The sequence below is a fragment of the Pinus tabuliformis genome, chromosome 6 (genome assembly GCF_031772625.1).
Source record: "Pinus tabuliformis cultivar Carrire ecotype Pingquan chromosome 6, CPIR1, whole genome shotgun sequence".
NCBI lineage: Eukaryota > Viridiplantae > Streptophyta > Pinopsida > Pinales > Pinaceae > Pinus > Pinus tabuliformis.
The window spans coordinates 855,451,250-855,465,284 of record NC_142292.1 but is presented as its reverse complement, the minus strand read 5'-3'; the positions used below and the strand labels follow the sequence as shown (position 1 = coordinate 855,465,284).

The window sequence follows — 14,035 nt, the reverse complement described above, 5'->3', positions numbered from 1 at the left end:
CAGCAGCTCTCAACTCGAAAGGAACCTTTAGCTCTTCTAATATATTCCAAACGTTGTTTCTAGGAACCGTATCAAAGTTATATAAGGATATAATTTTATCCTTATACATCGCTTTCCATCAAAATAATGTTAAGAATGACAACAATTATTAAAAATGTAATTATCTCAGTTAATTTGGCTTTACCATTTAGAAGCGTAACCATAGGAAGTTATGTAACAAAGTCTTCATATTAAAATGATGTTGATCAGGAGGTTGATGTATTGTTGGAGAGACATTTTTGACCTTGAATAATAAGAATTCCAATCCCTTGCCCCATGGAGGTTTCCTTGACACATTTTCAGGGTTTTAGCATGTAAAATTCTTGTGTTTATCTATGTGATTGGTTTCTTGCTCATTGTGTATTTTCCTTTCTAAGTTCATTATTTTTTACGGGCTCTAAATACCAACAAGTGGTATCATAACACCCAATAAGATTTGACAGAGGCCTGAGAAGAATTCAAAAAAAAGAGAAGAAACTCGTGGAAAGAATCAATCAACAATTAGTTCGCAGTTTGTTGAATAAGAGAAGATGATGGTTGTTAAAAGAATGTGTGCATGTGAATATTCACTGTTGATTGTAAACAAGAGGAGAAATTTTTGTTTTTACTCACGAAAACAGTCGTCGTCCTTTTTTTTTTTAAATTGAGGGTTGAATGCAAACAAAGAAGAAGCAAAGACAAAGATTTGTTCCTGCGAATTGTGAGAGCCTATCTTGTCAGTATTAGGTAACAACAGTGCTAACGATGAGATCATAACAATAGTGTGAGGAAGTTTGTCATATTTTATAGGTCCAAGATGGTGGCCTCCAACGCCGCTAGATTCAACAAATTTCAATTTGTGGAAATAAGTCGTTTCTAGACCAACTAATAGAATGTTGTCTTCTGACCAGTAAAAATAAAAACAAACAAGAGAAGCAAAACCAGTCCGGTTCATGAAAAAATCCCGTTGCTAGGTCCAAGTAAATTTTTTCTTTGGCTTTAATTATGAAAGTAATGATCAAAGAAGATTGAAATAGGGTTTCTAAAGAATGATGTGAATTTATATTGAAGAAATTTCAAAAAAAAAAAAATCAAATAGGGAGGCAGAAAATTTTAAAAAGAAAAACCCTAGTTGAAAGAAAAAATTTTGAGAGGGAAGAAAATCCATAGCTAAAAACAAAACTTTTAGAAGGGAGGAAAACCCTAGGTGAAAGGAACCTTGAAATAACCCACTCATTTTTTCAAAGGTTAAAAGAAATTTGAAAGAGCTAGTGTAGGAAGAAAATGGCCAAAATGACTAATGTGAAGTTTAAGCTGGAGAAGTTTGCCGGTAAAAATAATTTTGCATTGTGGAAACTGAAGATATGAGATTTGTTGGTGTTGCAAGGGTTGCACAAAGCATTAGATGGGGTTAAAAAGAAAATATTTGGCATGAAAGATTTGGAAAGGGAGGACTTGGATGTCTAATCTCTTAGTACCATCAAGTTGTGTCTGGCGGTTGATGTTCTCTTCAACATTGTTGAAGAAAACTCAGTAGTAGGATTGTGGGATAAATTGGAAACTTTGTATATGACTAAGTCTTTAACCAATATAATTTATTTGAAGAGGCACTTGTATAACCTTCAGATAAAGGAGGACACTAAAATTGTAGAACATCTAAATGTATTTAATACACTTGTTTCCTAGTTGACTGATATGGAAGTCAAATTTGAAGAAGAAGATAAAACCATTACTTTGTTATGCTCATTGCCTAAGTCTTGGGATCACTTTGTGACTTCTATCGGTTTGAGCACAAATAAATCTCTATAATTTGATTATGTTGTAGAAGCTCAATTATCTAAAGAAGTATAGAGGAAGTCTAGCATTGAAACTTCGACGCTAGAAGCTATGGTAGCCAGAGGTCAGTCTATGGAGAGAGGAGAAAAATCAAGAAATTCTTCTAGATCAAAATCAAGAGGTAAGAAGTCTAGAGAAAAATGTTGGTACTGCAATAAAATAGGGCGTCTCGAGAAGGAATGTTGGAAAAGAAAAGAGTCTGGTGAAAACCCAAGGAAGGAAGCAAATCAAGTTGACTTAGATACGATTGAAGAAGTTTTTCTTGTTGAATCAAGTATGATAGATGAAGCTTTGTCTAATTGCAATGTTTCTGAACATTTTAAAGATTGGTTGTTAGATTCCAGCGATTCTCATCACATGAGTATGCAAAAAAACTGGTTCACTTCATATCAAGTTGTGAATGACAGTTCTATTTTTGTGGGTAATATTGTATCTTGTCAAACTATTGGGGTGGTAAATGTTGGAATTGAAATGTATGATGGTACAATTAGAACATTCATTGATGTTAGACATGTACTTGAGTTGAAAAATAATTTGATTTATTTGGGAGTATTGGACTCGGAGGGTTATAAATTTACAACTCAAGGTGGAGTGCTGAGAGTTTCTAGTCCAAGTACTTTATTACGCCGATACACCTGTCATTTCCACTTGCTTAATTTTTAGAAGGTGGCTCCAGGACTCTGTGAGTGAGTTTCATGGTGCACGACCACACAACCAACTATTTTTATGGTGTACAACCAACACCTTGCTAATTCCAAGACGCACGATCAACACATTTTTTTTGTGTCAAGTCAGAGTAAATTCATCAACAATATTATCTACAATGAAGCTATGTATTATCCCTTTTTGTATTTCTTTTTTCTCAGTTCCCTGCTAACACAATGAATTATTTATTAATATGAAAAATGTTAATAGTTTCATCAAGTTTATTTGATGTATTAAAAATGTCAGATTTAATTGATATATCAGAATTTATTAAGTAATTTTGATGTTTATACAAAACTTCATTTCTTTTATGTATTCTATGTATTGTTAATTATGTAATTTTCATATTGTTTTGTGCAAACTTTTACTGTAACATAAAATTTTATGAAAAAAAATCTATTTTTCTAATCACAAACTTTTTTTCTTAAAATTTATCTTACAATTTTATATAGTTATTATAAATTTATCTTATAATTTATCTTAATAATTTATTACCATTATAATTATAATTATAAATAATTTTTATATTCCTAAAAATATATTTTAATATATAATAATTAATCTATTATTATAAATTTTAATGAGTATGAAAACTAAAGTACAATTTTTTTAATTTAAAAATCCTATCAAACTCTCTTTTCCCCTTTTAAGGCAATTATGTATATAAATGTTTTTATAACCCTATTTTGATATAAGTTTAAATTGTTTTATAACCCTATTATCAAACTCTCTTTGTCCTTTTTAAGGCAATTATATGTATAAATGTTTTTATAACCCTATTTTGATATAAGTTTTGTATAGTTATTTAATAACCATATATATATAGTCATATATTGGATTTTTTTAATATACATTTTCCTGGGTGAGGTTTTTGTCTTTTTGCAGGAGAAAGAGTTAATAATGGAGTGTCATATGTCGTTGGATAATTGGGACATAATTGGATGCCATGCAAGATGTGGCTCTCATGTGGCACACTGTGGGCCCCACTTTTCTTACTTGTCTTGCTAACTGTTGAATGCGATAAGTTAATTATACATACTCATATTTGAGTGCCGTTTGCGCCAATAGAATCATAACAATAGACACTACAACTTGGAAATGTTTCCATCGAATTCCGAGCACTTTGACTTTTGAAGCTTTTTAAAACTACCTACTCACTAATTCTACTTAAAAAAAAAAAAATAAAATCAATATAACCATGGAGAGAATATTCTTTCATACATTATAAGAATTATTATTATGAAAAAAAAAACAACTTTATTTTGAATAAAAAGAAAAATATATAATTAATAAAAAAAATTATAATTTATAATAGCTTAATTATATTATCAATATTTTTATTTTATTAAAATATTAAATTAATCATTTTGATAAATTAATACAATAATTTTTATTAACTTTAAATTAATTAATTATCTATTTTAATCTATATTTTAATAAAATTATTTTAGAGTTTATAACAACTACATAAATATATACCAAATTCTATTTATAACGTGGAAAAATAAAAAATAGATTTTGATTTATTTATAAAGTGATAAAATTTAGTAATAGATAAGGAGGATATTGTCATTTGTGAATGTAATTGATTTAAGGAAATGATTTTTTTTTTGTATACTTCTTGATAGTGTAGAAGTTATTTTTTAGATGAATGGATTTCATTTCCTTAATTAATTAAGATAATAAATATTTAGCAAATCACACCTAAATTTTCTTAAATCAAAAAAGGTTGCAGTATTATTAATTAAAAAAGAATCATCTTTTTTTAATTATTTTTTTAAAGCTATTTTTAATGAAATAATATTCAACGTAATTACAATTTAAAAATTGATAGTTTAACTTTTCTATGTTTTGCCATTTTTCAAGTATATATAATAGTCAAATTTGCCAAAAAAAATCCAACAAAGATTTCTTAAAATCTTAAGTTTGTATTGTTTAATCTACACAATTCTAGTGTCTCTACGGCCAAAACTTGAAAGAGTTAAACTATATGATTTTGAGGCAATCTAACTATTCAATATTTTGGTATTTTTCATCATAACCTAACAATCCAATTTTTTTTATAAAATTGTAACGTATTTTTGAATATATAAATGAATTAATCACCCAACAAAAAACAAAAACAAACTCTAAAACATTAATATTGCTCACATTAAACACCCCAATTCCATGTGTATCATGATAAATAACCTTCATATTCTAACTTGATAATTTTGATATTTCTGGTTGTTTTTATACTATCGCGTCTTTATACTATTTCCCTTATGACATTACTTTACTCTTTACACATTGTATGGAAGAGATGTTATAATGCCTCATCAAACATTTTAACTGTTGTAATGTAAACATTTTAACTCTATCAAATTAAATAAAAAAAAATCTAAAATCAAAATGAAAAGGAAATAAAAAAAATTATAATTATAATTATAATTATTAATAAAGGATTAAAATTAAAATTAAATAAAATTTTTAAGAACAAAATTTGTATTTATATTTATATTTCCCCCAATCAGGATGCGAGCTAGCCTGATTAGATGTACGAGGCCGTGAAGGCGAGTCAGGTCCTTGCCACCTTCTGCATGCAGCCAGCACTTGGAAAGGTGGCAGTGAGCATGCAAGAGTTAATGTATTCGAGTGGGGAGGATTTAAGGCAAGGGGGAGCGGGAAGAGGGTCATTTCAACCGTGGAGGAGCTGAGCGCGAGAGAGGAAGGTCCTACGGAGGTGGAGCGAGGTTTGGGTGCTAGCAACTTTGGGGGTTTTGCGCTTCTGGGGGACGATGTTTGTTGCAAAGGGGAGCACTCTCTAGTATGTTTTCCTTCCATTTTGTGTAAATCATATTACTATGGAGGCAAATTGCATGCCCCTTGTCAAGCTTTCGGTGTCGAGTCGGGGGGTAACGAGTTGGAGGAATGCTAGAGGCTTGGCCTCGTATGGAACCTAGGTGGACCAGTTGTAATTGTTATGTTTGTTCTAGTGTCTGTGAAGTTTTGAATTTCCCTGTCGAAGATGGGGGTCTGTCAGGTAGAAGAGGAGGAAGGGAGGGTGACTGAAAGGGGGACCCCAATGGGTTTGGCCGAGTGGATTGAGGGAGAGAACCGTAGAATGGATTTGAACCTTTGGCATCAGATTCCTCGAGTGGGCTTCTAGGTGCAAGGGAAATTCACCTTAGAGACAGGGAGAGGTTGTGTGTCCTTGGGGGGGATTCCATCTGACCTGGCCCAACTCTGACCCAATTTTATGTGTCAAAGCCGATGGTAAAGAGGCGCTTCACAACAAGTTCAAAGGGAGTGGGGCTCGGACCCAAGTGATACTTGTAATCCCATCCAACCATAACAATTTCACTTGGCCAATTCACTTGAATTTTGTTGAAAACCAGAATTCTATGATGGAGGATATGAGGTATGCGAGAAGAAACCCTCACTGCTTGGTCCAGCTCTGCATGAAGCAGGGAAAGGTTGGCCATCATGAATTCATAAGCATATCGGGGTGGCTTTCAATCAATGACATACATTAGAAAGAGGCTCTTATTGGTTGGCATCCTGTGACTATGTAGCAGGTCTACTGGAGGGACAAGACCATTGGTTGTGTCGAGTTCTCGGCCTGCAACCCAAGATTACAATAGAGTGGAAAGGCCAGGGAGGAGAGGATACGTTGAAGGTTCTAGAAAGCATGGCATGAGTGAAGGGGCCTCGCAATAGTGTAGCTGGGAACAAAGGTTGTAGGAGACAGAGGAAGAGCACTCAGGCTCAGGGCAACAAGTCCAATTCGTCCAACGAGGCGACAGGGAGGGGCTGTGGGCATAAGGCGGTGACGAGCATCATCCAGGAGGTCACTTAGGCATACCATGCCAGTAGCTCGAACCTGGTAAAAAATCTAATTGCAGAGTGGGAGGAGGAAATTCGCTAGGTTGGGGAAGAATTTGAGATGGAACTGGATGAGTGGCAGGAGGTTGCATCGAACCTTGGGTATACGAGGGGGAGAGTAAATCAATATTAACATACAATTCGTCTGTTCTGGATGATGAAAAGTATATTGGTCTCCTTCTGACCAGCATGCACATGCCCATTCAGAGCAGCGTGAAGGCACCCAGCTCAACTCAGAGAAGTCGGAGCTCATGAGGGTTCTAGAAAAAATTCAGTTTCAGCTACAACAACAGAGTGGAAGACTGAGCCGGATTGAATAACACATCCCGTGCATCCCTCACTTGGAGCTTCTAGGCTCCAATGTGAAGGATTCTGCCCCAGTTGACTCGGATGATGATGATCAGTGACAATAAACTCTAGTTATCTTTTTTGAATGCTTTTATATCGATATAGACTTATTTACAGTTATGTTTATAATTATCTAGTGCATAGGAAGTACAAAGACACTCAAGTGTATATGGCATGGCTGGACATCCTTAAAATTTTGTGTTTATGGATGACTTATTTTGCATATAGGTGGCCAAAAGACTTGGTTTCCCACTGGGCAAGTTGAGGCCACCTAACTCATGGTTATATGGATGTAATCTGCCTTATTTATATAAATTAATAGAAAGGAGCCACCAAGCTTACTATATATATATAAACCACTCTAAGTCTATTTTAACTCTAAATCTATTAAGTGCCTAGAGGGATCAAATTTCTTGATGTACAAATCTTTTTTAGAATAAAAACAAATACCAAATTAAGATGGATCTACGCTGATTAAATTTATTGAAATTATTTTGACTACAAATATTTATCTAATTAATTATTTAACTAATAAAATAAATAGAAAATGGAAAATATTTAATTTTATGCAATAAAATTTAAATGCAAAATTTAATTATTTGCTTTAGTTTTTGCCATTGGAACTCGGCCATATAATATTAATGGTCGTAACAATTTCAATAAATTTTATAACGCGGATTTGCAAAATGGAAAATGGAAAGTATTTAATTTTATGTAATAACATTTAAAGGCAAAATCTAATTATTTGCTTTAGTTTTTGCCATTAGAACTCAGACCTATAATATTAATGGTCGTAACAATTTCAATAATTTTTATGACGCCAATTTGCAAAGAGTGATGTTTAGGTCAATAGTCCAAAGACAACTACCCACCCAAAATAAAAATCTAAAATCTAAAATTATCAAACTACCACATGCAACAGACCAATATAAAAAATCAAATTATCGATCTGCTGACATAAGTTGAATGACGTCAATGCGATGAAGGTAGTATGACGTCATCAGGTCCATTGAATATTCAAGAATCACAAATATGAGGGATTATCAACCTTCCAAAATTATAAAAATGAAGGGTATATTTAAGTCAGTGACTCGAACTCAATTTAACAGGTGATGAACGGCATTCATGACCTTGTTTTCTCTAATGATATAAATATATAACTATTTTTAAAATATGTTTCAATTTTTTTTATATATTTCATAAACCTTACATTTTTAGGAATATTATTATAAAAATTATAAGATATTTTATGGGATTATTATTATAAAAATTATAAAATATTTTATAGATATTAATTTTTTATCATTTACTTAATAATGGTTGATAATCAAATTTTAATTTTAAAATAAATATATTTAGATGGTAAAATATTTAGTTGTTAATTGATAAAGAGAATATTGTTTTTTTTTTCCCCTGTGGTTCATGGACACCCGCCGTCCACGGAAATATTTGAGCTTGATCAAGGGTATCAAGCCCCACAGCCAATAACTAGGCCTAACCCCAAGGGCTTCAGGGAGAATTGATAAAGAGAATATTGGTATTTGTGAATGTGATTGATTTGTTATTATCATTTAAGGAAAACCATTTTTTTTTACATAACTTTTAGATATTACCACTCTTTTTTTACATAACTTTTAGATAGCCATAAAGAAGTAGACTTTCACTCTTATTAAATAAGATCCATCTTAACCACTAATCAAACATGAGTTGAGAAGGATCAAATTACTTCAAGTGAAAACTTATTTGAGAGTGAAAAAAACATATAATTTTTTATTTTTTAAATTGTATTTTTGAATGTTAAAGAGATTACATAACATATGCATACATCAATATATTTAAATATACATCAATATTAATTCATATTAAAATATTTTATTCATAATTTATATTGGATATTTTATTCTTGCCCAAAAACACTCCTACTAAATTCATAAACTGCTTGATTTCAACCCTATAAACAACTTTCACATTTATAATTTGATAATTTTACAATATAAACCACCTTCATATTTATAATTTGATAATAATTTTAGATATTTTAAATTAGTTTGTGGTTTTCTCTATATTATTGATGTAATGACATGACATTACTCTTTTACATATTAGAATTATTAAATTTATATGTGGTGCTACTGGAGATTTAATTAAGACAAGGACCATATTTAATTTTCCATAATAAGAAATTTTTTTGAAAGCAGAGTCTAGTTATTTGTTTTAGTATTTTCTGTTTGTTTTCCGTTTGAACTTGGCAATATAATCTGCAATGAGTGATGTGACCTCATTAGGTCAATAGTACAAAGACAACACATTAGGTCAATAGTACAAAGACAACTACTGACCAATATTTAAAAAATCTAAAATTATCAAATTACCACCTTGCACCGACCAATATAAAAATCAAATTATCAATCTGCTGACATAAGTTGAATGACGTCAACATGGTGAAAGTTATGTGATGTCATCAGGTCAACAGTACATTCAGAATCACAAATATGGGGTAATTATCAACCTTCCAAAACTATTAAAATATGAGGTGATAATCAACCTTCCAAAACTATACAAATAGGAGGTAGCAACACGTATGATGACAATGGTTGGAAGCATTGAAGTGAGTTTAATGCATACAAAGCTCTCGAATGTACTGAGAGCTTCGAACTGTCCAACCAGAGTTAGATAAACGACATTCGTCGCCCCGTTTTCTCTCATTCAAACAAAAATTCGGTCAGAATTATCAGTTTGTACAACGCAGAGTCTCCGTAGAGTCAGAGGAAGTCTTCCGAAGTTTATGATATGGCAGTTTATCAGATTTTTGCCTCCCTAAGCTTGTTTAAGGTCACGAAGGATGTAAATCTTCGGGTCACATGGAAATGTGTTTTCGGGTTTTCTATTACTGCCAATTTCATTGATGAAGTCGAATTAGATGTAGTGCCGCTGGATATTTCTACAATTGTGTTAGGAAGCCCGTATCTATATGACCCGAAAGTTGTTTTCCATAGGTTTGAGAACAAATATCATTTGTTCAAATATGGAGTGGAGTATATTGTGAGATTCCATCATAGAAAGATTAATTTGTCTTTAGCAAGCGCAGGGAAAATGAAGTGACTGGTCAATTCCAACAAGAATATTATGCTCCATATGATCAAGCAGAAGATTGACATGGAGCGTGAATCTTTGCAGGTTGTGACGTGAAGTTGAAAACCGAATTAGTTGATGTGGTCAATCAATATGTTGATGTATTTCAAGAACTAAAGGGATTGCCACAAAAAAGGGGAATTTAGCACGAAATTCAATTACAACAAGACTGTCCACTCCCAAATATCGGTATGTATCAAATGTCAATTCTGGAAAGTTTAGAAATTAAGAAACAAATCTAGGAATTTTTAGATAAAGGTGTAATTCATCCCTCTACTTCTCCATGTGGTTCACCAATTATTTTGGTACCCAAGAAAGATGGAACTTGGTTCATGTGTGTAGATTATCAAGCTTTGAATAAAATTACCATAAAGAATCGATACCCACTACCCAGAATAGATGATTTGCTAGATCAGTTGAAGAATGCAAAATATTTCACTAAATTAGACTTGAAAAGTGGATATCATCAAGTTATAATAGCTAAGGAGGATATATGGAAGGCTGCTTTTAAAACCAAACAGGCATTGTTTGAGTCGCTGGTTATGCCTTTCAGTCTTTGTAATGCTCTAGCTACATTCATGAGAGTTATGAATGATGTTTTAAGATCCTTCCTTGATGAGTTTGTAATTGTCCGTTTAGATGATATTTTGATATTAAGAAAATCACGAGAAGAGCATGTCAAGCATGTGAGGAAAGTGTTGGATGTCTTGAGAAAGAACAATTATTTTTGAAGACGTCTAAATGTGAATTCGGGAAAACTTCCTTAGTGTATTTGGGCCACATAGTTGGAGGAGGTGAGCTTCAGATTGACCCCTCTAAATTTTCGTTCATTGGGAATTGGCCAATACCCAATTCAGTGACAGAAGTAAGGAGTTTTCTGGAAGTAGTGCAGTACTTGAGGAAGCTCATTGTCAATTTCTCTTCCACAGCAACTCCACTACATGCTTTGACCAGCGTGAAGGTTGTCTTCCAGTGGGGAGGCAAACAGAAAAAAGCATTTGATGCTTTAAAACAAAAGATCAGTTCAGCCCTAGTTTTAGCATTGCCAGATTTGAAACAACCATTTGAAATACAAATAGATGCAAGTGACTACGTCGTGGGTGCAGTTATTTTACAATGTGGTAAGCCCATTTCATTTCATTTTGAGATTTTTAATGGTGTTGTTACTAACTATCCTACACATGATAAAGAGATTTGCACATTGGTGCAAAGTATGAAGAAATGGAAGCATTACTTAATGGGAAAAGAAACCATTATTCACACCGATCATCAACCTTTACAATATCTACAATCTCAAACAAAATTGCGGCAATCAAGGCACTTTCGTTGGATGGGATTCTTACAACAATTTCACTTGGTAATCAAGTACAAGAAAGGTATTTATAACAGATTTGTATATATGCTTTCTACATTGGTTGTTAATGTAGCCATTTTACTCAAGAATCATTATGTTTTTCCTTAAAGTTATGTTGAACAATATGCACATGATGATGAATTTCAAGAGGTATATTCAAATTTGAGTCAAGGCCACCAAGTTGAGGAATTAGACTACCATGTACATGATAATTTGTTGTATCAATTGGGAAAACTTTGTGTTCCACGGGGAGATAGAGAAATGTCATAAGGGAAGCGCACACTTCTCTTATTGTTGGACATTTCGGTGTAAGTAAAATAGTGGAAAATCTTCAGAGGTATTTTTACTGGCCTCATATGCTTGAAAGTGTGTCATGTTTTATCAGAGGTTGTTCATTTTTTGCATTCAGTAAGCCTAGTAATAGGAAACTAGGATTGTACACACCACTTCCAGTGCCTTCATGTCCATGGGAGAGTGTTTCTATAGATTTTGTAGGAGATCTTCCTTTATCAAGAAAAGCTCATGATTAGTTGTACGTAGTTGTGGATATGTTCAGCAAGATGTGCATATTAATGCGTTGTAAAAACCAAATTACAGTTGAACAAACATCTCAACTTTTCTTTCAAAATGTATGGGTTCATTTTGGATTACCTACTTCTATTGTAAGTGACCGTGATTCCCAATTTGTTGGGATTTTTTTGTCAAATTTATGGAACTTGATGGACACCAAGTTGAAGAAAAGTACAACGTTCCATCTTCAAACATATCGTCAAATTGAAGTGGTTAACATGACAATTATTCATTTTCTAAGAGGATATTGCAGCAAACATCCTAAGTTGTGGGATGAACAGTTGCATTATATTCAACATGCTTATGACTGAGCAAAACACTCTTCTACTCTAACTTCGACTTGAGGCATGTCTTGGTTATTTCCCTAAATTGCCTTTGGATTTCATCTTTGAGAAATATGTAGCTATAGATGGACATAGCGACATAGACAGAGCAAAGAAATTCACTAAGCAAATTCATTTGATTCACCAATTAGTTCAAGAACAACTAGAAAAGAGTCAAGGAAAGTACAAAACAAGGCACAATAAGCATCGTCAAGATCACAAATTCCAAGTTGGTGATGAAGTTTGGCTTCACATTAACAAAGAGAGGCGCTAAGGAGAAGATAACAATATAAAACCAATTAAATATGGTCCATTTAAAATTTTGGGAAAGATTGGTAGCAATGCCTTCTGGTTGGATTTGCCTTCATTTATGCAAATTTATGTTGTTGTTAATATTGAGAATATAAGGATGTATGAGCCTCCTTTGATTGAATATCAATGAGAGAATATACAGATTCCCTCTATTGAAGATTTTTCTCCAGAATTCCTTGATGAGCTTCAGCAAAACACTATACTTGACAGAAGAACAAGGACAACAAAAAGGGGAAGTATTGATTATCTTCGAGTGGGACTCAATGGTACAAATCCTTCAAAATCCAAATGGATAGAGGTTGGAAAGGTGAGGGAATTATACCATCACCTATTGGTCAATTAAAAGTGATCTTTTGGGGTCCAAAAGGCTTCCAGTGGGGAGGAGTGATAAGGTGCTCAAAATTATGCTTAAAATCAAAATGTTGAAATTTTGTTAAACTTAGCTTCAGATCGAAGAGCTCGTCATTCTGAATCCAGCATGTGAACTACACTCAAATCTGATCTCGTATGCAGAAGTTAGAGCAAGTCAAAGTTCAATTTCGATTTGTTCACATGGAAAGATTGGATGATTTGGCAAGGTCTTCAACGAATGAGGAGGTGCCAAGTGGCAAGTCATCATTGGCCCCCGCATATTTCAAATCACAGTCACAGGCGGATCGTGTTAAAAATCGGTCCCAAGCTGGGAAGGGTTGTGATGCAAAAAGGCAATCACAAATGGCTATCGTAATCGGTGAAGGGAAGGCATTTCAGAAATCAGCCCCAATGTACCTGGGTTGTGATGTGATAATTGCAATCCACAGAAGGCAGAGCCTGCATTATGTTACCTGTCGATTCACCGTCAATTGCGATGTGTGATAGGTTCGCATATGTGATAAGTTATGCATTCCAGTTAATGGTTCTATCAGTTTTGCCATATCGCAATCGCACAATTGTCCGCTTTGTTCACAAGACCATAAGATCGTTGGGTTTTTACGCCGATTGCGATTTGCAATTCAGCTAACAGAATATGGCCTACCGCTTGACGAAATTTTCATCCAGTTAGCGGATTTTGGGGCTAATTTGTAGGATCATGCCGAAAATGGGGCAATTTGTGGAGCGAATAGTGGGAAAACTAGGAGAAGTCATAACTTCTTCAGTTTTTCACCAAATTGGATGAAAAAAGAGGCTAGATAGCCATTTTTGAGTATTCTGGACTAATTGGAGCAAGTTTCAAAAGCATTTCAGCATTGTAAACACATATTTTTACAGTTTTGAGAATAGTAGAGAGGCCCAAGCCATTGGAAGCTGGACCAAGGAGATGTAGCCCAGGAGGGGTGAACTCCTTTATCATGTGCTTGTTGTAATGTGTTTTTGATGATGTTCTGTACAAGTTTATGATGTTGTTTAGATTATGGTTCATGTTAAATTTCTCATAAAATTAACATAAAAACTCTTCATTTTAGTTGCAAAAAAATTTGATGAACCCTTAAGCACAATAAAAGAATTTTGTTTATATTCTGAGGAAGATATTAGCATTGCAAAATAATATTCTAAATTAGATCAGTGGATGATGAAACATCTTGTTCCATCACGT

At 33.3% G+C, this 14,035-nt stretch overlaps 1 protein-coding gene across 1 annotated transcript in view; it reads left to right on the top strand.

Annotated features, from left to right (window-relative positions):
- LOC149261578 (uncharacterized) overlaps window positions 1-13,317 on the top strand; it is a 57,283-nt gene extending 43,966 nt beyond the window's left edge. Inside the window, exon 5 of the mRNA XM_089369762.1 lies at window positions 12,976-13,317. Within this exon, the coding sequence (XP_089225888.1) occupies window positions 12,976-13,317 (342 nt within the window). The remainder of the gene's footprint in view (window positions 1-12,975) is intronic.
- Window positions 13,318-14,035: the final 718 nt, after the last annotated feature.